Source organism: Centropristis striata, chromosome 20, assembly GCF_030273125.1.
Source record: "Centropristis striata isolate RG_2023a ecotype Rhode Island chromosome 20, C.striata_1.0, whole genome shotgun sequence".
In the NCBI taxonomy this organism is placed as follows: domain Eukaryota; kingdom Metazoa; phylum Chordata; class Actinopteri; order Perciformes; family Serranidae; genus Centropristis; species Centropristis striata.
In genome coordinates, this window is record NC_081536.1 from 14521695 (window position 1) to 14548675 (window position 26981).

The following is a 26981-nucleotide window of genomic DNA, read 5'->3' on the forward strand; positions in this document are numbered from 1 at the left end:
TTGAGCTAAAAACTAAATCTGAACTCGAAAATGAGCAGTTCAGTATCTGGGAGTTTTACAGCTGATGTGTAAAGGCCTGCCAATGACACAGTTATAGGTATTCAGATTACACAAATTGATGTTGACTTGCACAGTCCTCTGAGAGCTGAATGTTGAATATTAATCCAACACTGAAAAGTAATAATCAAAGCTGCACAACATGAAAGACGAGCTCTTTCATTCCCCCCTTTTGCATGCGCGCACACAGATGCTCACAATCTCACACACACACACACACACACACACACACACACACACACACACACACACACACACGTAAACACACACAATAGGCTGCAGAACACAGACTGTAAATATTTCATATTTATTCTCCTATGAAATGTAAAAGCAGAATCTGGATAAGAGGCTCTTTCACTTCCAATAAAAATAGCTCCCACACTTTCAATTCAATCTATTTCACAGGAAGACAAGGAGATTAGATTTAACAGTTACAGTCAACAAATAATAGAATGGGATACCTTCAATCCTTTAATCTGACAGGTGCACTCAACGTTTCATTTCACTAATGCACCAAATCCATGAGAAAAAAAAACAGAAAACAAGGGAACAGGGAAGGCAGTCATGGTAACTGAATGCAGTTATTTTAACCCAACGACTTGCTGTTATTTGCTCAGTTTGTATGAGACACTAGGCACTCTTAGCTGTGATAAGAATTGCTAGGACACAAACATTTAATTTTATTACTTCATACAACCAGATATGAAAGTTATTACTAAAACTGACTTTCATACGGAGTTCAACAACTCTGCAGTGGATGAATAAAAGATTGAGACAAACAGTAGCTAGAAACAAATTGCAGATATGATAATAAAAATACATCTTGTTCTTCATCATGCACTCACTTTTATTTTAAGCACCATTTTTAAGTCCAGACACTGAATATAATTTGTTCGGCACACAGAATTTTACAGACTCAATTATAGGGACAATTAGATGTCAACTGGGATCATCTCACCAGTCAAGGCACTGTCTATTTTCATTTCAGTTTTGAATTAAATGGCTGGAGACTGCTGCATTTTATGCATAGCGGATCCAATTTGGTATGTCTACCACAGGCAAATCAACAGTAAATTAAATTTTTTGCTCAACTTGCCTTGTAAAAATGATACTGTCCATGAAATCGTCAAGCCATGAAATTGGTCTGGTATGTTTCATTCCTGTTGATTTAAGATAAACTCAGAAATATGCCTTAAAAATGGATAATGATTAGGACTTAGCAATACAAGCTCACCCAGAGGGAGGATTTTTATTGTCGGTGTTCATCACACATTCCAGTGTGAACATGACAGAAAGAGCTCCGTGTTTATGATGTGCTTTTTGGTTAATATTTTTCTGTTTTTTCTGTTGTCTGTGCCTGGTAAACCCTTATCTTAAAAATGCATGCCTCTCCACTCAGGCAGCTCTGGACCACCCAGCACCAATCCTGCCTGAACCTGTTATCCATTCACCTCATTTTTTAAAGAAACTCTGTGCCAGCACAAAAACATCAGATCCCTTGCCGATGCCAATGTATTAAATATGCAGAATGAGGGAAGCACTTGCAGCAGGTTTTGGCAATCTGGCAAGAACATTTGACAAGAGTTTTACCTCAGCTATCTCTACTCGCTGCCTTTTAACCTTAAACTGGCTGCAGCCCAGGGCAGTTTTAACACTTTGTGATTGTGTGGCACCCCTCGCTACTGCTTTTTATCATTTCACTATAGCATAGAAAACATTGTGCATAATAGCATCTGTAACACTGGAGCCAAATACTCCATTAAAGACTATCCAGATGAACAGTAAATTATCATCCCCAGCCCTGCACTCAGTCTGGCTTTCCTATCGCGCAGCCGCTCGGCTGCCCCGTGCTCTCTGATGTTAGAATAGACTGCCGCTGATGCATTAAAGCTATAAATGATGATAACAGCTTATCAGAAATCCATTAGTCTATCTAGTCATACTTTGTTCTGCCATGAGTCGCTCCTTATCATACTCCAGATTCTTTATGAGGCTGCAGAGTTGTGTTGGTGATTTTAATCACTTCCAACAGTTTTGGGAGAGAGACGGTCCGGTTGTTCGTGTTTGGGACGGACTACTGGTGCACTGTGGGGTGCCTTGGCCTGCTACCAGAGGCCTAGGTGGGCTGTAATTGAGTAGAAGAAGAAAAAGGAAACAGCTTTTCATCATGCCCTGCTTGCATGGCTCCAGCTGCTCCCCACTGCAGTACAATAGCCACAGCTGAAGGGCACAGGTGCCGCAGAGAGCCAGGGAGAGGATTTTCCAAGTAGTGAAGAAAGGTGATAAATATTAAATTTCTTAGCAGATGCAATTGTATAAAAGATTCAATTAATGCCTCTTCGCCCAGTAGTGTTCATACAGGTGTTTCTAATAGCTACAGGAAAAAAGCTTTTTTTAAGCATCCTTTTTGTACTACATCCCTTCTTACAGATGCTAGAAACCCCTGCACTTCAGCATTTCACATGCACGACCTGTGTTGGCTACACCTGGGAGTCCATATGCCAAATAGGGTGTTTGCAGCCGAGTACACCCAACATCCAGACATCTGCCTGTAATGAGCTCTTTGTGGAATACTTCCTCATGTAGTTAGAAACCTGTATTTACAGTAGTCTAAATAGCCCAGTGAACAATAGCCTGAATGTTGCGTAAGTGAATACATAACAGGATCATTTGTAGCTTGAGATTTGTATATGTTTTATGATTAGCTCTCATTTGAAAATGCACCGTTAAGTTATTACGAAACTGAAGGCAGGTTCAATAAATCACACTTTTTTTTCTTTTAAAACTTACAATAACTCTAAGTGGCAGTGGCTGTCTCTACAGTAAATGCCACCCAAGTGTTATTACCTTTGGCATTGAGCCAAAAGGAGTCACAGCCAGTGTAAGATCAGCTCCCGTAGCTGGTACAATTTGATTAGAAAAAGTTAGAAGTGCTTGAAAATAGCAGCACAAATCTGGATGTTTTAGCACCTGAGAGCACCTGAGAGTAGGCTTGTTAAGAAAGTGTTATCATACTTGGAAGAATATACAGACTCACGCACACATAGAAACACACAGTGTTTGGGGTGGAGATGCTTGTTTTGAGAGGAGCTGCTCATAGTTAGAGCTAGTGTAAGAGCAATACTCCATAAGGAAAAAGGGACTTAAGATTATGCTTCTTTTTCATTTTCTAATACCAAAAGTACAAGAGCAAAAGTGTAAGATGATGATTTGGTGGGATTTTTTTGTGTTTTTTAAAGGAAAATTATATATATAAATATATACAGTAGTGTTCAAAATAATAGCAGTCCAATGTGACTAACCAGATTAATCCAGGTTTTCAGTGTATTTTTTTATTGCTACATGGCAAACAAGGTACCAGTAGGTGCAGTAGATTCTCAGAAAACCAACAAGACCCAGCATTCGTGAAATGCACGCTCTTAAGGCTGTGCAATTGGGCAATTAGTTGAAAGGGGTGTGTTCAAAAATACAGCAGTGTGGCATTCAATCAGTGAGGTCATCAATTTTGTGAAAAAACAGGTGTGAATTAGGTGGCCTCTATTTAAGGATGAAGCCAGCATTTGTTGAACATGCATCTCTCCTTGAAAGCCTGAGGAAAATGGGACGCTCAAGACATTGTTCAGAAGAACAGCGTACTTTGATTAAAAAGTTGATTGGAGAGGGGAAAACTTATAAAGAGGTGCAAACAATTATAGGCTGTTCAGCTAAAATGATCTCCAATGCTTTAAAATGGAGATCAAAACCAGAGACACGTGGCAGAAAACGGAAGACAACCATCAAAATGGATGGAAGAATAAGCAGAATGGCAAAGGCTCAGCCAATGATCAGCTCCAGGATGATCAAAGACAGTCTGGAGTTACCTGTAAGTGCTGTGACAGTTAGAAGACGTCTGTGTGAAGCTAATCTATTTACAAGAACCTCCTACAAAGTCCCTCTGTTAAAAAAAAGGTATGTGCAGAAGAAGTTTTTTTTGTGGACTGATGAGAGTAAAATTGTTCTTTTTGGGTCCAAGGGCCGCAGACAGTTTGTGAGACGAGCCCCAAACTCTGAATTCAAGCCACAGTACACAGTGAAGACAGTGAAGCATGGTGGAGCAGCATCATGATATGGGCATGTTTCTCCTACTATGATGTTGGGCCTATTTATCACATACCAGGGATCATGGATCAGCTTGCATATGTCAAAATACTTGAAGAGGTCATGTTGCCTTATGCTGAAGAGGACATGCCCTTGAAATGGGTGTTTCAACAAGACAATGACCCCAAACACACTAGTAAACCAGCAAAATCTTGGTTCCAAACCAACAACATTGATGTTATGGAGTGGCCAGCCCAATCCCCAGACCTTAATCCAATTGAGAACTTGTGGGGTGACATCAAAAATGCTGTTTCTGAAGCAAAAACAAGAAATGTAAATGAATTGTGGAATGTTGTTAAGGAATCTTGGAGTGGAATAACAGCTGAAAGGTGCCACAAGTTGGTTGACTCCATGGCACACAGATGTAAAGCAGTTATAAAAAAAAAACTGTGGTCAAACAACTAAATATTAGTTTAGTGATTCACAGGATTGATAAATCAAAAACAAAAAAGTTTGTACAAAATAGTTTTGAGTTTGTAAAGTCAACGGCAGACATTGCTATTTTTTTGAACACACCCCTTTCAACTAATTGCCCAATTGCACAGCCTTAAGAGCGTGCATATCACGAATGCTGGGTCTTGTTGGTTTTCTGAGAATCTACTGCACCTACTGGTACCTTGATTACCATGTAGCAATAAAAAACATACTAAAAACATGGATTAATCTGGTTAGTCACATTGGACTGCTATTATATTGGACATTACTGTATATATATGTGTGTGTGTGTGTCTGTGTGTGTGTGTGTGTGTGTGTGTGTGTGTGTGTGTGTGTGTGTGTGTGTGTTTTAAAGGCTGCAGTTTTGTTGAATTTAGGCTACAAATCACTGATCCAGGTTTAGGGCTAAAATGTCCTGGTAAGGTGTTATAAAATGTACGTAAATGCTGTAAGTGAAGTAGTAACGAGGATGACATAGTTAAGTAAAAACGTCATGCACAAAACACAAGGCACGAAAGTTACAATTATGTTTAAATCCTGTTATGTGTAAGTCACATCGTTTACTTTTGTTTTCACAAGGGACACAAGCCCCGTTCTCCTGGGTGAAAGCCCGATGTTTGTTGCACCATGAATTTCCATGGTAATTATGCCCTTGTTATTACTGTAATCTTCCTTTGTACCATGCCAGAACTGACAGCTTGACCAGTATAGCAAGCTTGGGCTAACAAAGGGAGTGCTCAATGACATTGTACATATTCCAAATTAAAAATAATTTGGGAAAATATTAGCAACTAAGGATTTACAAAAGAATTTGTATCCCAATGATACAAAAAAGAATACAGTAATCATGCGTATTTTATTTTAAGGGATATTTGGTTGAATAATATATGAGTAAGCTTGATGACTGGACTTGTTAGGCACCAGAAATGACAGCCAGTCTGCCTCTTCCACTTGACGAGCCAAGTTTCAGTCCAATGTTGCTGCTGATCCGATTGTGACTCTGTCATTCAATTACATTGTTTTCGACTCCCCTGTCTCAAATCATTGGCCGATTCTTATTCTACCATGCTAACTTCATTGATTTTCCATTGTTGTATATGTGTGTTTTTCAGTCAAGCTCTGTGTTTTCAGTGAAGTGTGAAGGTTCTCGCTGTTTGTACCAGATTCTCCTGTGAGTTGCAGACTGTTTTCTTATTCCCCGCAGGGCCCTGAAAGGCACAAGGGCTGATTTTATTTATAGATAGTGAGCACAGGGCTGGCATGAGTGCACGGAGACTTTGTGGACCAAGTATGATTTTTATAGCTGTAACTGTGTGTGTGTGTGTGTGTGTGTGTGTGTGTGTGTATGTGTTTGTTGTGTGTGCATGCTATGCGTATTGCAAACAAATAAGGACAATGCAGGAAAGTCTAAGAATCACATTAAAATTTCCGTTGAATTCAATGAAATCAGTCTGGTTTTTTTGTCACGTGCCTTTGAATATGTAGACTATCGAGTTAAATGGAAAATGCACCGTTTCCCTGAATGTGTGCAATTTTCAGCCAGCTTTAGTATTTGACCTTTATCCACCCTTTGCTGTCACACTATTTCTGACATCAAGCTTCTCTGCCTGAATGTGAAAAATGACATTAGAATCTTCCTTGAATGAGGCACGGAACAATCATGTATAAAAAAGAATATCCATTATATTTCAGTGTCACAAACTTTAGTGCAGATGTAAATGAATATTTTTTGTCTGCCACCTTCAGAATAAAAAGATGAGTCATGTATGGACCAAGACAGAGTAAAATGCAGACAATAGGACTATATTCATCTGTCAAAGTATATTTTATGATAGAAATGCAAATGCAAATTAATCTGCAAAATGAAGCATAAAAAAGGCCCATTGCTTTGTGCGCACAACCTTGTGATCTTATTACCTGTAGACACAAATCTGAATTTTGGTCAGAAACCTTCCCGCCATAAGGTCCACAATTATTCTCTGTCTAGTGTTTTCTGTTTGCATCGGAGTATAGAAAAACTGTGGTAGAAACAGAACAGAAATGCTCTACAATGAATTCAAGCTTGCAGTCATTTGGCCTTCAGCGGGGACAATGTTTGACAAATCTCAAAGCTTATAATGACGTCAAATAGAGTGCAGCTACACATGGGAAATGCAGTTTACAATTGTAATCCCCAGAGTGGAAATACACCAGAGGCTCAGCAGATACAACGTATCACAAAAAACAATGGATGAATCAATACAGAGATAAATCAGAATATCAAAATAATGAAAATAGATATTAAATATGAATCCACCAAACTCAACATTTAATTCTGCGTTTAGAGAGAGTCTAGTACTGCTCCCAAAGTCCAGTGTTTTCACACTGAATAAACGGATCAAAAGTGTGCCAAAATAACTACATAATAATGCTGATGTGTAAAAAGTCTGTTTGTATTTTATTGCACAGAGCGAAAAGAAAATTGCATTGCATCTGGTGTGAACAAACCATAATACTGGGAACTAAAGGTCACTTCAATGAGGACTAATAATCCTGATTTGTGATGGCCGGACAGTAAAAAAAAATTGGATTTTGAAAAGTGAGGAGGACGTGTCCTTCCATCCCCTGTAGAAATGACACCCTTGTGCATATTTAGCACAATATTTTTTTTCTGTCTTATTCTTGGAAATTCTACATGTTCAAATACTTAAGTGTTATTGAGATGCTGCAAAAAATGATTTATTTCAATAGATTTAGACTATCTATCCAACTATCTAAAAACAGAAAAATAAGCATTATTTTTGGTTTGTAAAAATATGTTTTATTCTGTCCTCTGAGTCATCTCACAACAGATTTATCTTGTGATTTGAGTTCTATACCATTGCTTCTACCAACCCTTAATTTGTCCATCGATCTAGTTCCCAAAAGTACTAACCCCTGCTTCACCTTTTACTAACCCAGTCCTCCCAGCTCTCTTACATAAGCCTCACTCTTGACTCCGTCCTGAAAGGGAGGCAGACCAGACTCTCAGTGTTTGATGCTCTGCCTCCGCTCTGCAATCCTTAAGCATCAGCTCAGAGCCCTGTGTGCATGCAGAAATACAGGAATCAGCAGGCTTGCTTCTCGTGCCCTGCAGCCCAGTGTGCATGAAGATAAGAGGAGAACATAGGACGAGAATATTGTTGAGGGGTTTTTGTTTCATCTCAGGCGTTTCTCATGTGATCTGTAAACCAAAGCTGAGAGGTTGTGTGAACAGCAACAGAGTCTTTATGTGAATCTTGAGGTGGGAGGAAGTGATACGGTGCTGCTGAAGACAACCTCGAGGCAATATAATTTTATTTTTCAGCTTTATTTCATCAGATTTGGGGGTTATATTTTGTACTACAGCAATATCCAACAGGGTTTATTTCAGTACTGTGCTTCCGCAAGATTTTCATTGATGTAAAATGAAACATCAGGGCATGAATTTGTCATGTGAGGATGTGCTTTTTTCAAAAGATAGATGTTTATTGCATTTTTTAATACTGGACCTCTTGCAAGTCTCTTTTATTCACTACTTCATGATGAAATTAGGTTAGGTTTTTTTGCTTGCTGATCAGCTCATGCTTTCCGTCTCTGAGAGAACTCATCATTTAACATGGTCAGGCTCTTTGCAACCTCATCTCTCATTGACTCTCGACTTTGAAGGGGTTCGTGCATTTGCTTAAGGACCTTTTGCCATCAAAAGAGTTGACTTGGAAGAGGATGAAATAGAGGACTTCAGCAGCAGAAGTGGTGGGCATGCAGCCCGGTCCTCGAATAAGTCTGTGGGGGAGATTACTGTATGGAGGACCCTCAGTGTAGAGTGGCACTCAGTCTCATCTTACCAAGCAGGTGACTGTCTGATCAGACCCTTACTAGCCTGCACATGTTCTTAATTAGACAACACCTCAGTGTTAAGGAACTGCATTTTGCCAAACTACAACAACATGCAAACCTTTATGACTCTTACCTGTTGGTCTGTTGTTATGATGTTGTTCCAGAACTACACAGTGATTAGATATGGAGGACTTGTTTTTTACATGATCTACAAAAAAAAAAGAGAGAAACTATGCACTCCACCACCGTGCTTTGATCAAACTTGAAACACTGTTTTGGTTTTCATCAAGTAACAGACACAGAAATCAAATAGCTTTGCATCAGTTTAGTACATAAGGTTGGAACACGCTTACAGGCTGGGACCTCCCTTGATTCTTTGTTTATTTAGCAGCAGCATCACTCATTAAAAAGGTTTGGCCACAGAGACACTGTCAGATGCAAAAAATTAAGATTGAGGATCGTGTGTAGGACTGTATAAAATAATTGGATGTAGCCAATGTGATATCAACCACTGGTTTGTGGACTAATGTTTTAAAGCCTCCAGTTTTGCTTTGGCTATCTGTTTTATTTTTTTTCAGACAGAAGTAACCATATCTGGTGGGTGGAGCTGGGGAGGTTGCAGGTTACGAGCTTGACTGAGCCAGGTAGCAGCACTAAGTTACCAACTTATCTCTAGGTTGGTTATCAAGGTGCTAATTTTGGCCAGCAAACAACAGGCTTCGAACAAACTGTACTTAAAAGGGGGAAAAACCACCAACTCCTAAGGGTGCCTTTTACTACAAATGAATGCTGAACAAGACATTTTTAGGTGAACAAAATGTTTAAATTAATGTTACACTGAAAACACACTGAAAAAATGTCAGTGTCATCATCATAGATGTCTATACAATCTGACTTTTTTTTGCAGCCAGTGGTGTCACCCCCTGCTGGGTCATTAGAAAAAAATGCAGGTACCAGATTCACTTCACTGCTCAGACCTGGAGGCTTCACCTCTCCAGTTATTTTATACAATTTATAATGTTGGCTGAAATCCATGTCTGTGTCTCTGTGGTGATCTGCATGGGTTTAATAAATCCACTGAAGGCTGATATTAACGCTAATTGTGGTAAAAGGTCAAGTATAAACCTTCATCCGGCAGACAGATCTTCACATGAGAGTGTTATTACTGTGTCCTTTGTTACTGATGAGGCAGCGATGCACTCCACTGTCACCAAGAACAAACCCCTCAGAGGAGCCACAGTGAACACAGAGTGCATCTGACAGCTGACATTTACCTAGAAACACCTGTCAGTCACACACACATACACACACGACTTGTCAGATCGACACACATTCATTTCAACCAGTTTCCTGTTTGTTCTTCTTTTTGAATCCGCCCAAAAAGCACGATATCTGTCACTTTTTTAGGACACTGTGCAGTTCCACTTGATCTGAGCCCAATTTTACAGTGGACAGGCTCATCGGGTCGCGAGTCTCATCCTACACATATGACTACACTGTGAGTCAATCAGTCCAGTTCAGTGTGGAGCCTGGCAGCTGGGTGAACACTCTGCCATGTTTGATGCGGAGGTTAAGCTTCCCCGCTCGTTTAGCAAGAGGAGATCTTTTTGATGTTATCAGGTAGATCACAGAGCTTCTGGATACAGCTGAGTGTTTTGAGCTCTCAGCTTGCTTCCTCTAATCACTTCTGTGTAAAAACCGACAGTCTTTTCATCAGAAATCTGCTCTGTGAGTCATATTTTCGAGTGATATAACTTCGCTGCCATGTGCCAAACTTGTCACCGTGCTCTGCTTCTCATGCTCACTTTCATTGTACACTCAGGAGAATTTATTTTCCCCGAATACATTTTCTGCAGCCTCTCTTTTATGAAATCATTGATTTCCAGTCCTGTCAGAGCAGCAGGACACTTCCCTCATCGGTCCTGGCAGAAACACAAATACAGAAAGGCTGCTAAATAATGCAGGAGCTGAAGCATCAATAAAGGAGACATGGGAGGCGTCAGATTAATGGCCAGGTCGTAAACCCTTAGAGGTCTTACCCTGCTATAATGCGTGACTCCATCAGGCCCAACAAGGTTAAACTACATAACCGGCAATCATTTATGAAGCTCAACTGGAGTGTTGAGTTAAAAATCCAGACGCCAGCCGGTTTACTGGAAGTGATTTTTCTGTCATTGAGCGGGGGAAATGAGCTTGCTGCTGCAGCGAGTGCAGGATGAGCAGAGTAACAGCAGCGCAGTTTGGTAGATTTCAACTCTCAAGTGGAGTCCTTGACAGTGATGAAAATATTTACCTCTGTGAAATGAAACTGTGAGGGTCAAAGAAGAAGGTCCCAGCTTTCATGAGGGCTGATATTTCCCCGTGTTGTGTCAGGATTTATCGCCTTCCAGGGAGCTGTTTGGCACACGCTTCCAGTACAGTAAATGTTTACGGTGATGAGTAAGTCATCTCTAAGGAGGAGGGGGGTGGCTGATTGTAAATATCTTGAAATGACTCATGTTTATTATTTCAGACACAGCAATATGCTCGAAAAGCTTTACATCTGTACCATCGCCTGTGGGATTTCCTTATATTTGCAGATACTCATAGTTATAAATGTGTCTCATTTGAAGGTGCAAACTGTAATTACTGGCCACATGCTCCCAAAATACAAGGGGCAGCATTTCACCATGTGCAAGACTTGCATGATTTACCAAATGCAGCAATGACACTTTGCAAGATTTTGCACAGTACACAGGGCAATTAATTTTCGCAAGGGGCCACATGACCAATAGCACGAAGGTTGCGGGGGCCGGACCAAAACTCTGAACTAAATTCTGCTCAATATTAATTTAATCACTTTATAAAATACAGTAAATTATCTGGTTTTGAGCTGCTACTGATAAGAATACATGTTATGATAAGACTGTTAATGTGGAGTAAATCAAATATAGCAGTAAAAAAGTAGTAAATACTCCATTCACTATATCACTTTTCCATTTATTTTATTTTAACACAACTGTAAGTGACCTTTAACAAGGTTCCTATTGGTGTTTTTGTATTATATAGCTTGTTTTTCATGTTTGTACATTTTCTAGGTGTTTTACAATGTTGTGATGCTTTTATTTTGAAACGGTGCCGTCCAGTGTGAAATGGGTGCTTTAATTTTGAAAGGTAGCGAAAGGAAATAACAGGTGGAACGGTTAAATAAAAAACGAACGGTAAATATTAACGAGTGCGTCATAATTCATATAAAGTTGATTTAAAGTATAAAAAAGGCTTCTATAGTGGCTGGCTGACAGGGCACAAGGTTTGTTAAAGTTTATTTTTCTTCTGTCATATATATTAGTGGCTATCTTCTTATTTTTATTTTCATGGAGCTACGATTTGAAATAAATCTTGTGAACTATCAGTTAAAGAGTCGACCGTCACTTTAGGTCACTGTCACTGCACTTTTCCACATTCTGTTTATAATGTCGGTTCATTTCTTGAATGTTTTTAACTAAAAATCTGACAAATTCTTACATATTACACCTTTAATGTGCTTTTAAAATTACTCCAAAAGTGTGTGGGTTTCCCTTACTTTTCTATATTTATTTAATTTAAAAGGGACTGATAACATGTTCTTAATGAGCTTTTTAACATAAGGGGTCCAAGAATATTCTCGTTTCTAATAACTTTTCTCACTGGTTTTCTAATAAGGCAGGATTGGGGAAAAAGTGTTTTATGTGCTGTGTTTCCATGCACAAAGTAGGGTGCTGGGTCACTGTCAAACAAGTTTTCAAGTGTTAAAATCTTACTAAGGGTGCCCTTTTAAACTTCAATTCTAGTAGTGGATGTTAAATGCCTCAAAGGGGGCTTTAAAATGAACATAAAGTCTTTCTTGGGGCCTTTCAATGTCACTGAATGCAGCTTAATACCCTGTATCTAAAATTGCACTTTTCTTCTTCACTAATATTGACTCTTTTGTCTCCTTATGCTGTCATTTCACCAGGAGGTAGAGGTCAGTTCTCTTCAGTTTTTCTCCTCTGCTCCATCAGCAGCCTTTGTCACTATGTCTTTTTCATTCATGACTCATTTCCTTGTCTTTTTGTGTGTCTTTATCTCTGCTCCTCCATCCATCTTCTCTTTCTCTTTTCATTTGAAATCTCCTTCAACTTGCCCATTTTAATTAGAACGATTAATGTTCTAATTAAGCGAGGGGAAAAGGCAGACCACTTATAAAAGAGCCATATGTCGCACATATAGGCATCGAGTGCAGATTTGTTGGGCTCATTTCCATACAGATGTACATCCACAGCACATACCCATCTGTCTGTGGTGTGACTCACTTTGCTAATTATCATGCTGCAAGACTAATGTACACATTATAATCAGTGTGCGATGATAATGTAAACTACTTCTCTTCTTCTCTATGAAGATGACAGAGTGTTGATGTGGTATTTCATCAACAACACTGTGCACTCAGGCCTGCAGTGTGAATAACGTGGCTCCTCTTTCTCTGCAGCTGCTCATAAATGACTGTTTTCTTCATGTTTCTGCAGGATGATTATGTTCGTACCTGGGATGAAAATCAAGGTTCTAATGACAGTAAGTGTCCCACCATCTCATCTCTTCCTCACTGTGTGGTTAGTTTAGTCCTTGAATGCCATCAAAATACATGAAAAATATTTTTGTTGTTTTGCCAACTTGAATTCATGGGAAGGCATTTAAATAGCCTGCTGCTTTTAAGAAGATTTCATTTTAAGCTTTTTGGATAATCTTCGTGTTACGGTTGTTTGGTCAGGATTCCTTGGTGTCACTTTTTAATGCACTTGGTAGTGCTAAACATCAAATGTTCCAGTACTGTCATAGTTTCAAAGATGTGGTTAACATTGTGAATTCAAAGAAAACGTGGTTAGGTTTAGGAAAAAGTCATGGATTGTTGGTTAGTTAGGTACATTAAGTTACGTTTCAAAGCTTTGTAGTCAAATGTTTGCTACCTGTTCAATTGAATACAGCACAAAGGCAAGATATCTGTACGTTTTTCACAGCATCCCAACTATTTGGCAAAGGGTTGTATTTGCCTGCATGTATAAGAAGATCTCAAGAAGAAAAATGCCAGTTTTTGCAAAAAGGCTTTTTTCTCGTCTTGCTGAGAAAGTATTCCAGAGAAGCTATTAGTCAAAAGATAAGATAGTCCTTCACCCAGGATGCTTTTCCTCTCGTGAAAGCGAAAGATTGAATACTTAAGCATAATGTAAATCCACAATTGTGTAGCTTGTTGGAGTAAGTGCAGTTGCCTCTTCATTGACTCACTCACTCTCCCGTCGGGCAGTTTTCAGACTTGATTTCTGAGCTTGCCATTATGAAATTCTGTTATATCTCTTGGCTGCTTGACAGCTGACTCCAAGCCCGGACAGTTTCTGCAGTGAAGATGCTTTCACCTCGTTCGGAAGGAATGTATTTCTTATGTGGCAGCAAAACAAGTTAAACATTAAGAAAGCCTCTTGCCTACCAACATTAAGGCTACATACAACACATTATGCAATACTCTCTTATTGCTCATTCTATAGTGGGGATCGGCACAACACCAGCACTCACATCATTCAAAGAGAACATCTGCTGCTGGTAGTACATAAATGTCTATCCCTCTGAGAAACAGTCTATTATCATGTAAAATATGTAAAAGAGATCTTAAATATAACACCAAGCTTAACAGCCAAAACCCATATATCAGTCCAAGATCAAAATAAAACCATATTTAATCCAATCCAGTGATTTATGTGCTTGCAGAAATCTTTTTCTGTGCTCAAAATTGTCTAATCACATGCTTGGGATTGAGGCAAAATCATAATTCTATACATATAATCCAAAAGGAGAAGAAATGGTATATCTGCCTGGTATGCATGCTGATGCAATGAAAGCAAAGCCACATGATTTATTGAGACTGAATGTCATTAGCCTGTACTGCAGCATGGAGACAGAATCTGTGGCCTGTGTTTGAACTGTGATGCTTCCCAGACCGTCAGCAGTTCATCGTGTTAGACAGCACCGGGTATGCTCTTTGTTTGTATTCTGGGGTCAGCCGCTCGCTGTCCACACTTGTAGCAGTTCCTCAGTGAAAAAAGGTTGAAAGATGTTAGTGCTCTGTTTTATCTGCTTGAGTGGATCTGATGTGCCTCCCCCAGGAGATGCTAAACATTGGCTCGACTTCAACCCATCACCACTTCGTTCTGTTTCCTCGTTTTTTTTCTCTTTTCCTGCTGCACTTGAGCCGGAGCTGTGCACAGAGGCTGACTGTCCGCGGTCTCCTCCGCCACTCCTGCTGAGACTCTGGACGTAATTGAGCCTCTGCAAGATGAAGTCATGACAGAGTCGTGTCCTCGACCATTGTCGCTTGATTTGCAGCTTAAATGAAGTCGACTGAATGGCAGAGTCCATTAGCGCAATTTCCAGGGGCTTAATGAAGGACTAATTATGGTTTCCAATGAAAGGCCAGAGAGGGAAGTAAGAGCACAGGGAGAGAGTGAGACAGAGGTGGGGGCTAATATGCCTTGATTTAGTGTAAAGTGACTGACATCAACATTATTCCTGCCAACACTAAGGCAGTTTGGTGATGGGGAAATTGTGGACTGGGAGGAGGAAACAAGCTGACTAGTGTGGGAGAATATGATATGGCAATAATAATAAAAGAGAAACAGTGATGTGCATTGGACACCTGAGTTTCTTCACAGGAAGGCGACAAAGAGGAGGTCATTAGCCAACAACACTACATGCACAAAAACAAGACGCACCAAAACTGTAATGAGCTGTGTTATGTGCCACATATATATTTAAAAATTCTAAATGGATTAGCCTTTCAACAACAAAAACAAATCTTGAATTTGTTTTTTTTAAATTACAGAAATATTGTCGTCAGTGTTACACTGTCAGCACTCGTCCTTTTTTGCTGCTGTAGAGTGGAAACCATATGTATCTAAATTGTAATAGTTCAGAGAACCGAGAAAAATAGATATTCTTAAACTGACTATATATTTTTGATCTTATTCAATGAGTGAATTTTTTAGCATAAGAACATGCAGATGCTTGCCAATTAAAGGAAAAAGTGTCTTAGTGAGATGTAGAGCCACCACCATGCTCAATAGCTGCTTCAGTGCATCTTGGCATTAATTCTACAAGTCTCTGTACTGAAAAAGATTAAATGCAACTCTTGATGATATTCTGTCAGATGAGCTTGTTTGAACCTGCTTAAAACTGCTTTTTCTTTATTTCCTTTTGTGGAAGCGTTCAATCCTAACACGAATGCGGATCATTTGCAAACATCAACATTTGTAAAAATAGAAGGTTTTGAACCATCTGACCCACCTTATTAACATGAATAATGTTTTTTAAATAACTCAGTGTCCTACCTATTACATCAATATTGGACAATTTTGCATCTTGTGATTTATGTCCAGTGCCAGCAGCATTCAGTGCTGTCATTTGGCATCCCTACAATTTTCCCAACTTTGATCATACCATGATTGGCATGCGTATATATTGCAAAATTAAAAAAACATTGGCATTGGGTTTTGCAGAACCATCCAATATTGACGCTCTTGGAAGGCAATAGACTTGAAATGATATCCCAACTTCTATCAACCTAGCCAACATAGATCTACTGTGTTCAACTGTGTGTGCTCAGCTTTTTACGACACTTCAGCAAACCTTTATGCTTGCCTAAGGTTGTCACATGAATCGTACTTTGCTACTTTCATTTCACACAGTAAAAGGTCCTTCATCTTATCTATTTCCCTTTCTCTCGTTTTGACACGAGTGTGCTATCTCCCCCATTGATCTGCCTTCCTTTATGAGTGGCCTAATGAAGCAGAGGAGCAAAAAGAGGAGATTTGTCCCCCTGAGACGTCACTAAATTAGCGTGATGTCTTCACTCCCGAGCTTGCACGAGCCTGCAGGCCGGATTCCTCAGCCAGGCAGCCCCAGACTGCTGCACCGCCGCACAGAGGACAGGGCTTTTGAACTGTCAACACTCCTAACACACAGGCAGTCAACGACAGCGGCAGGCCGAGGTGGAAATTTGCATTCAGGCACCATCTTGGCTGACTACACTTCAGCCAGCGCTGTGCAGAGTGAGGGAGAGGTCAGGGTAAATTGCAGTCGATTTATACGGTCAATTCATCAATCCTGCAACTGATTGAATCACCTCGCTCTGAAGACAGTAAACACTGCAGGAGAGTGGTTGTAATTTGGACTGGTTAGAACAAACAAGTGTATATGCACATGCAAATGCACACTCCAAGTGCTGTGTGCAGCACTCACAGAAGACCTGATCGTATAATGCTTTTTAGGTGTACCTTGGATTTCTTCAAACTTATCTCAGCCGGAGAGACCAGGTGAATGGTGAATGGACACTTTCTAGCAAATCAATGATTTCACATCAATGGCAGTGATCTGATAGGAGAACAGGCTGACTCCACACACTGTAAGGTCTGGAGTTTGAAACCTCTTGAGGCTTTTGATAGATACTGCTTAAAGCTCACAGACACAAACTTCTTGTTTTAAATTTTCAGCAGGATGTGTGCCCACCACCTTAAACTTAACGTCAAAATTATAGAACTGTTTTTCTTTTAATGTTTCAAAAACGCTGCCCTCTGTAAGGCCTTGTCACAGCTGTTAACATGATTTACCTCTGCAATTATCACCAAATCAGACTGTTTCGCTACCACAGAGTCTGCCAAGCTCTTTGTACACACTGTACTCTTCTTGTGTCTGGACTTCTACAACTCTCAGCCTCCAAAAGCAGCTGATATAATCCTCCAGGGTCTGCTGCCGCCCTTCTCACCTTCACACTCCACAAATTTGTCCAGTGTCACCCCTTCCCGCTCTCCCTCCTCAGGCCACCCAGGGCTGCTTTTATCAAATTCAAAACCCCCCATATACAAGCTGCAAAGGGATCAGCATGTTACTCCAACTCCAGAGGGAAGTCAACCTCTCCACATATTTAAAACTAAGCTTTTCAAGGCATGCCTCACATCATCTGCTTGCCACTGAATCTCCTCTATTCACCATGCATTAATTATACTGCAAATATAAATCCTTTACAGTTTATCTCTGTAAATGTTTTCAGGAGTTTTAGCACTGCAACTATCAAGTCATTTTGACTAAACTTTTTTTACATTTTGCAATATAATACTTTAGGTAAGTAACTATAGCACACTGACTTTTCCTAAATGTGTTTTATTATAAAATTGTTGTTTAATTTAAATTACAAAGCAAAAAAATAGTTCTTAGATGATTGTCTATTACCTGTGATGTTTAACCAGTCAGATAAAGCTGTGAGTCATTGAGTGAAACTATGGAGTTGTGACCGTTGATTCTTAGATTTCATATTGATTATTAAAATGATATGCAAATAATCTCAGAATGACTGCTGTGGCTAATCTAGTTGATTTCTGGTAGTTTGAGTGTTAAAGCTGCACTCGTAGCCTAAATATTTTTATGTTAACGTAATAGTTTTACAATTTGGGAATTTTGCTTATTTGCTTTCTTGTAAAAAGTTTGTTCAGATCAAGACCACTCATGTGGATAATATATATTGAGATAAAAAGCCACCCTAGCTTACCTACCATCACTTCTAAATTTTACCAAATAAGATGCTATATCTAAGTGGCAACATTAGGGCCTAAAACGTGGAGCCAATGTGAAAGTGTATTACACCTGTATTCTTTCTAACTGCCAGCAGGAGGCAACTCCATTGGTTGCAAAAAGTAGTAAGATTGTATAGAGGTCTATGACAAAAATAGCCTTCTTTTTACCTGTTTTATTACCTCAGTAAACATTTTCTAGATGAGTTTATGGCCTCAATCGCTCGTTTTCAGTTTTCAAAGTTCAAGGCTCAGCACCAAAGAGAAGACAGGAGAACTTAGAGGCTATTTTATTCAAGAGTTGGTGGAGACCAAAGTGGCGTTGGAAGGAGAGTTAATATTGGACTTACATTCATTAGGTTGACTGAAACATGACATATCGCAAGATATGTAAATAAGCAACTTTTGACATCACTGCTGACAAGATGACACTGTTGTGGTTTCAGCTTGTTGCACTGCTCTCAAGTAAATGTATTCCTGCAGGTTTAAGTTTAGGCATTTATTCTCCTTTTCTTGGCTTGTTGGTTATTTCTTTGTAACTGAGGGAATTGGAGTCTTTTTGCATTAACTGAACGAACAGACATGCCAGAGACGTGTCTGGCTTCAGTGCTAACCAGAAGACAAGATAGCACTGATGATGTTAGCGGCTAAGTGCGTAAATAGTAGATAAGAGGGTTGATGATGAGGATGTGGACTGAGTAGTGCTTCCGTTATCCTCAATCTGCAGGGATAAACCTCATGCAAATCTGGATTGGATTAGACTGGAGCACAGGGAGCCTAATTAGGAGAGGTTTACTGCTGCAGGCATTAGTTTAATACTAAAGGAGAGACTTTCAAAAAGTAAAAATGGAAGTAGGTGGGTGCATCTGGGGTTGAATAGAGAAAGCGTGGATGTGAGGTGGAAAATAATAAACACGCACGCAGAACATGAATGAGACTACACAGTGAAGATGTCTGATTTGAGCAGAAGAAAGGAAGATTGATAGACATGATTGCACAATGGGGGTTTCAGAAACAGAGAGGGAGAGAGTTCTCAGAAACAGCAGATTGAGCTGCAAATCACAGTCAGCCCAGAAATGATTCCCGGACCGCGGAGAGCCTGTTGCTATGGAAACGTCATCATCGCAGGCACTGCTTTAATCCGTGGAAGCCTGTTAAGTTAACATGAGGCTCAGGCAGCCACCTTATGCTTCTGTACTCACAACACAACGCTGTGCCAGCATTGTAGCCGCTCGCTTCCGACAAGATTTATTTACAAATGTTTTGCTATTAGAAAGCAGGATTATCTGCTCTCTGTGTGTATGCTGTTTCTTTAATTCTTTCATTTCTGTTGCCTAAGTATTGGTTAAATCTTCATTGGATTGAATGCAAAATACATTGTTTTGCAGACATTTTTGCGTCCCTCTACCCACTGTGCTGCATCTCGATTAGTACTTTAATCCCCTTGTCGTCCTTTATGTCAGGAAGTTTCGTAAGGCTTTAATTGTTTGCTGCACCCTGATTCTGCTGATCCACTGGTGTGAATTAGACAAGAGGGGTGACATCAGCCCAAAGAAGGCAGGTAGTGATAAAAGAGGGGAGAGTTGAGCAAGAGCAAGAAAGATAGAGACAGCTCGAGAGAAAAGTCGGGAGATGTGTGTGATACTTTACAGAGATACTCCGCACAATCAATGACGACCGGGATACGCGGCGACCAGAGAATAAGGCTCCACTGTTGACAGTCTAAATGGATGAGGAGTCTGCATCTGAGCATTAATGCCTCCGAGCCTCACTGTGTCTCTGTCAGTGCAGTCAGTCAGTCAGTCAGTCAGTCAGTTATACAACCAGCTCAGCCATGACAGGGGGGTGTATTGTTTTGGATTTGCTTCTCAAATCAGATATCTGTCGGTTCGCTTCAATAATCCTGTGATGTTGGCAGCATTAATGCATTCAGCCACCGAAGAGGACAAGAGAGGCGATCCTAAGCCAGTCTGCAAATGTATAATAGTGCCATAAAACAGGATACAGTCAGAGCAGGGGATGAATACAAGCACCTCCATCATGTAGATGAAAATCTGCAATAGCAGTCTGTGAATAATGTGTATTCTGGTGTACTGTACTGATGGATAGTGTAGGGGAATAAAGGCCGTGGGATGTGAAGAGAATAGAGTGTGACATCCAGGTCGGGCTTCGGGAGGCCTGCTAGGAACAGACAGCTGTGACATATGAGTGTGTGTAGGGTGCTGACACATGGTCCAGCATTAGCTGCAAGCCGAGAGTGTGATGGATGGATGGAGTAGAATGAGCTAGCCATGAAGGCTTTAGCCTACATTATATGAAAAGTCTTCGTCTTTGCAGGTCACTTGAAGTGCAACATTAAAATTTTATTTAAATAAGTAAAGAAGGAGAAATGCGCCAGTGAGAGTTCACCTACAAAATGTCACTCAAAGAGACCAGGAAGAGATCCAAAATGACAACAAAGAAACAAAATACTACAACAAAGAGACCACAAAGAGACTTTGAAAAGGGGCAAAACACAAATTTGGAACAATAGGACCACACAGAGAGACGTAAATGATTACTAAAAGTGGCAAAACAACCAGAGAGAAAAAAATAACTACAAAAAGAGACAGAAAACAACAAAAAGAGGCTGAAGTCTATGTGTTTGTGTCTGTGTAGGAGAGGCGGTGGGGCCTTTTGCATGTCTGGTGCCCTGGGGCCCCTTGTCTCATAATCCACCCATGGCAATAGAAAAACTATTTTCCTTCATCCTGTTAGAAAGTCTATTAATTTTTGTGTCTAGAAATATGATTTTTTTTCTACCCTCCATAAGGCAAAAAAATGCCTTAAGGTGCATATTTGTAACAGTGCAAGACCAACAATTCTGCAGCGCTCTAATAATTTGGACTGACTCAGGTTTTGCTGACCAAATACAGGCGAGAGATTTAGGTTCTGAGTGGCAATGAACAGTAGAATGATGTGCAGAGAAAGATTTAACATAGTGAGGCAGTGACTCCTACAGTATACATCTCATTTTCTATTTTTCCCAGATGTAGACACCACCAAGGACCCCTGTCAAAAGGTTAAGTGCAGCCGACACAAGGTGTGTATCGCCCAGGGCTACCAGAGAGCCGTGTGCGTCAACCGCAAGAAACTTGAACACAGGTGAGTGTGTGTAGCCCCTGGGCATGAACTGACTAACTCCCAAAACACACACATAGTCAAAAATCTCCTCTGTTAATGCTCTCGAACATGAGGTCAACACTAGCAAGTTTACAGTCTGCGGCTTGTGCTGGTCTGGTATGTGGCAATATTAAAGCTTGTTTGTGCACCAGCGCAGCACAACTGCCTGCTGTTTAATGATAAGCTAATTCATTCAGACAACATGGAGGAGGACAGTTTGCTTCATGTTCAGGTTGGTGCTGCTGTGTCTGTACTCTGAATTAGCACAGCAGTTGCTGTCTCAGCTGGACTTAGCGAGGCTGAAGTGTTTGTGTGTCCTCCGTCCTGCAGACTGAAGCAGCCTGCTCTCAGGTCTCCTGATGGAAACTGTCAGCCCTGTCCAATCTCCTCCACTGGGCCTGTGTGTGGATCAGACGGACGTAACTATGCCTCAAAGGTACACAAACCATACATATCATCAAATAATTACAAGATTTTACAAAATTCTGCGTTCCAGGTTAATAAATCCAAGCAAATTCCAATTAAAAAACTAACTGAATCATGTTTTTAAGGTTTTATTTTACATATTTGAAGAGTTGTATTGAATACCATGCCTTTACATTCAAGTTTATTAGAAAGACATACATATAGTCTTATACAACAGTTGTGCAATAAATCCTGATTTCATGAAGGTTATAACATTTCATTTTTGTTGAAACTGTTTTAGTTTTAGTGTTGTAGTATACTTTGAATGGGACCATTATTTACAAAATGAATATCATGCTGCGTTGAGGAAGACTTCAGATCATAAAGTCATTAGGAAAGTGTTTACTGAGAGAATAAATCAAGTGAGAAGTAGGGTCATTTTCTTAAAGATCTCTATACATTAGGACTTATTTTTGCAACCAGGGGAGTCGCCGCCTGCTGGCCATTAAAGAGAATCCAGGTTTAAGGCACTTCTGCATTGGCTTCACACATTGGTGAACGTAATAAAGCATTTAACATCTAAAGAGTCATATATTTACCTCAGGTGTTTGTGGAGAGTAAAGCAAATCTAAATGGAGGGTGAATATTGGACTTACACTCACTAGGTGGCCAGAAAAAAAACCCTCTGAATCAATGCCTTAATTGTTTTCTGGGTGTACGACTGTTTGTTAACATGTTCGACATAACCTTACTGAGATGTATTTATGTCAATATTGTGTTTACAGCTTGTTTCTGCTGCCCCTCTTTAGAGAAAACAATTACTGTAGTTTAAACATACAGACAATTATCATTTCTCTGGCTTAATCAGTGTAATGAGCATGTTCATTTATCTGAAAAGAAAAGACGGTGGAAATAATCACTAGGTGTAGGTGGGGTGTGGGAATCATTGGCAGTGGAACTGTGCAGCATCCCCCTCATCATGTACGTGTGTCTTCAGCATGACTTATGTTCAATGTGCTTTATAATAATATGTGCTAATAAGAATGGCTAAAATAGTCTTGACACCTATGAACTGTAACTTATACTAACAGCATAAATACAGTACATATGTATAACAATGTGTATATTTGTCAGGTATTATTCACAGCTTTGACTTCTATTAAAGCTGTGAATAAATGTAAATGTGTGTTGCTAACATAACGAGTAAGCATTGTGGGGTAAATAGTGACATACACCTTGCACATTCAGAGCAGAGCGGTGCAGAGAGACTCTCAGGGGAGAAAAGGCGAGACAAAGAGCCAAGATAAATAGCCTCAGAAGGACCAATTGGTGGCTTGTGGTGACAGAATCCCATGTGTTTATTGATTTATGCTTTGTCTTCTGGATCACTATTCCCGACCTTGTGTGCAAGCAAAGGTTGGAAAGCACATTCAGGAGCAAGTCTCAGATTTGAATTAAGGCGTACAGTCGGTCACCTCATGAATATTTGATCTGTGTTGCGGCAATAACTCATTTTACTTCACCTTTGTGTCCCCTTGTCGATGTTGCCTGTGTGTGTGTGTGTGTGTGTGTGTGTGTGTGTGTTAATGCTTGCATGTGTGTGTGTGTTTGTGTTGCAGTGCAAGCTGGAGCAGCAGGCGTGTCTTACAGGGAAGGATCTTTCCCTGAAGTGTTCAGGTCTGTGTCCTTGTCCAACTGCTGCTCCTACATCCACAGAGAGTAAACACGGTAAGATCAAACACACAGCAACAATAGCAAAAAAATTAAAGATAATTCATGTAAATTTACTGCAATTTATTATTCTGTATCTCTGTCTCACACACAATGATCATGACATCATGAATAGGCGCTACATATATCATATTCTTCCTGTGTCTCTGGCCTCCACAGAGAGCTGTACCGGACAGGATTTGGCTGATCTCGGGGAGCGTCTGAGGGACTGGTTCCAGCTACTGCAGAGCAATGCCAAGCAGAACAACAACAGCAAGCCCGGGGCCAGAACTTCTGGGGCCAGCACCACATCAGGTTAGAGCGGGGGGGGTTCTCAAAGTTTTGTTGACTGAACGCTAATTTAGGGAGCTGGAATATCATTGACAATGTTGGACGGGTCAACCAAGCAGTTCCACACAAACTCCCTCACTAATTTTCACAAGATTTGTGACTGTGGTGCAGATAAGTCTCATTGAAACTGTTCAGCCTTATGTTTGCGAACTTGTCCCATGAACTTCATGGCATGGGAATTCATAGGATTTATGATTGGTTTTTAAAATTAAATTCCTTGTAAACCAAATTCACCTTAGCATTGAAGACCAAACATAATTCCAATGAAGTTGCTACCCATTGTTATTCTTAACGTGGCAGATGCTTGTAAGGGGCATGCAGTTTGTTGTAGTAACCTATTAGTGTCTTAAATGTTGGCTATTGAAAGTGGAAGTATTGAAATGGACAGCGGATAATTAAAATATAACTGTATAAGGTTGAATAAAATGTTTCTTTGCCCCCAGGCAGCACTTTTAACAACTATGGGGTGAGAGCTACTATTTAATGATTCTAGACTACATTAAGAGAAGGTTATACTATTATAGTTGCAGGCATTGTAAAATGAAAAATGGTTAAACAAGCTGAATTGCAAAAGCAAAAAGAAGTCCATAGGGAAAATATACTCCTCACAAATTTAGCTCCACGGTTCTGCTGGTTCTGCTTCCACCTTCATGTTTTCTGTAGCTCTCAGTAGATAGGTCTTGCAACCGATTGCTGGATATCAAACATGTTTGAAACCAGTGCAGCGCTGGAAACTCTTAACACTTTTGTGTGGATGGATCAAGATAACATCACATACAGCATAGGAGCATGCTGTGCTTCAAAACAACAGGAAAGGAGCCTCTGGACCTGGACTAACTTCAGTTAGTGCTGGATAAGGCTGTGAAGGCTTTGAAGTGTGAAGTGGGAAACTCTTGCAAAAGGTCCATAATGATAAGTTCTGATGGAGCCAGCAACATAATTAAGAAAATGATAAATAGGGTGAATTTGCATTGGAAACGGGAGATAATTCTGAACACATTGGCATGGATTTATTTTCCATTTGTGCAGCTGTCCACTGATAAAAATGAATGTTTGTTTGTCTGTTTTTGTGTTTGCAGTGCTGGACAGGAGCCTGGTGGCCAGCTGTAAGGACTCCATAGGCTGGATGTTTTCCAAGCTGGACACCAATGGCGACCTGTACCTGGACCAGGCTGAGCTGGCTGCCATCAACCTGGACAAGTACGAGGTCTGCATCCGGCCCTTCTTTAACTCCTGCGACTCCTACAGGGACGGCAAGGTCTCCACGGCCGAGTGGTGCCTCTGCTTCTGGAGAGAGAGTGAGTATCTCAGGGAGGATGTGAGCGGCTGTAGGCTGTTTGTGCCTGACATATTCCCCTTGCATTCAAACTTATAGGTGCTCAGCTGGCCTCAGGTGTAGCCACCTCTGTGTTGTGTGTTGGTCCGTCACTATTTGTCTTTCTACTCATCCTCCCATTCCCCTGTGGGGTGAAATGGTCATCGCAAGGAGCTAAAAACATTCCTGCTGCTTGTTGACAGCTCGGTTCTCTCACAGCTCTCAGAGAGTGAGCCTGTCAGCCAACCAGCCAAGCAGAAACAAGGTCTCAGTCCCAAGCTCATACAGTTCTTTGTTAGGGAAGGAAACACACTGGAATTGATTTTAAAATTGCAGGAGGTGATTAGAAAGCATCGATTACACTCAAGAGGAGACTTCAGCTTTGGTGGTTGATTGTTTTTGGCAGCTTTATGATTGTTATGACTCTGTTCTGTGTCTACCCATGCCTCAGAGTGTGCTTTCTTTTCTTATAAAAAAAACATTTTCTGTTCTTTTAAGAGCCACCTTGCCTGTCTGAACTGGAGAGGATTCAAGTACTAGATGGCGGCAAGAGAAAGTACGGTAGGTATCTGACTTCTCATAAGAGCATTTGAGCCCCATTAGGTCTGTCTTTCTTGGTGGAGGGATTTCATCCAGCAGATGACAAGCAGGAGGCGGGGATTAGTTCCTGATCAGTCTGGTGGATTAGAAGTTGATACTGACAGACGGCAAAGGAAAGCAGTCATCACTGTGTCTTACATGTATGTGTGAGCGGGTGAATATGTGTACGCATGTGCGCACTGCAGTTTTTGGCTGGCTGACTGGGCTCTGAGTCAGGACTCTCCAAGGACACAGAGCGGCATGCAGGGGGCAGCCTGCCAGCCCGACGCTCAGATGTTCCCTTGAAAGATGGGATGGACAGTTCTGCTTTGCTCCGTCTCATTTGTATTTTCCCTTTTTCCCTTTATTATTATAAAAGAAGCCTCTGAAATATTTAACGTCACGACAAATCCCCCCATCTCTAAGAGTATGACAATTCACCCTCCCCAAAAAAATACAAATGTTCTCTTACCTGTAGTGCTATTGATCGGTCTAGACTGTTTTGGTGCCAGTTGCCATTGCTGTGTCTTTTTCGCTTTGAGCACCACATGTCAAGTGCCACCAATTTCCATTATATTTGAGAGAAGGCAGACATCTCTACGGTCAATATCCCTAACACTTGGCAACTGGCTCCAAAACAATCTAGATTGATAATAATCACTACAGTTAAGAGAAAAAAATATATATATATTTCTGATTTTAGGGGAGAACTTTCCTTTCATTAACTAAAGCAGCCTAGAAGATAATGATAAAGGCAACTTCAGTATGCTTGGCTTTCTGCACTGCTATGTGTGAGTACAGTCTGTATTTCATATTCATGTAACGGTTCAGAAATTGAAAACTTTCCAATCTTGTGTCCCTCCTTTATCCCATGATGATTAGCTAGCCCCACACACATACACACACACCCCACCGCCCCAATATGCTGCAATATGCTGACTTAATACTTATAACCCCTATCTTGCTCCATGAACATATTTGTATTCATGGAATATGGAATTGGCTGCCACATATGCTGCATGCATTACATTCTCACTTGGCCACGGCACCATGTGTGATGAGGCATGATGCAGGATGTGTTCATCTGGTTGCTTTACCACACCCGAGTCTTATTTATTTGTGCTTTTTTTGCGTGCCAATGCCAGGTCGTTTCATTCCGAGCTGTGATGAGGACGGCTACTACAGGAAGCAGCAGTGTGACAGGGGAGAGTGCTGGTGCGTTGACCAAAACGGAGGAGAAGTAGCCGGATCTCGGATGCGTGGCAAGCCAGATTGCGGTAAGTCTCATAGGTGTCAGCTGTCATTATAGATATATGAAAGGAATTTGAAATTGAAAGCAGAATGTAGCGAGGGAAAAAACTCAAAATGTCTGCTGCGGATTGGCCCAC

General features: G+C 40.5%; 1 protein-coding gene across 1 annotated transcript in view; it reads left to right on the forward strand.

The window, feature by feature from the left end:
- The window catches only part of spock2 (SPARC (osteonectin), cwcv and kazal like domains proteoglycan 2), a 30898-nt gene that overhangs the window by 2421 nt on the left and 1496 nt on the right, over nucleotides 1-26981 (forward strand). The window contains exons 2-9 of the mRNA XM_059323876.1: nucleotides 12990-13035; nucleotides 21101-21215; nucleotides 21564-21669; nucleotides 23258-23366; nucleotides 23529-23663; nucleotides 24779-24997; nucleotides 25513-25575; nucleotides 26739-26870. Of these exons, the coding sequence (XP_059179859.1) occupies nucleotides 12990-13035; nucleotides 21101-21215; nucleotides 21564-21669; nucleotides 23258-23366; nucleotides 23529-23663; nucleotides 24779-24997; nucleotides 25513-25575; nucleotides 26739-26870 (925 nt within the window). The remainder of the gene's footprint in view (nucleotides 1-12989; nucleotides 13036-21100; nucleotides 21216-21563; nucleotides 21670-23257; nucleotides 23367-23528; nucleotides 23664-24778; nucleotides 24998-25512; nucleotides 25576-26738; nucleotides 26871-26981) is intronic.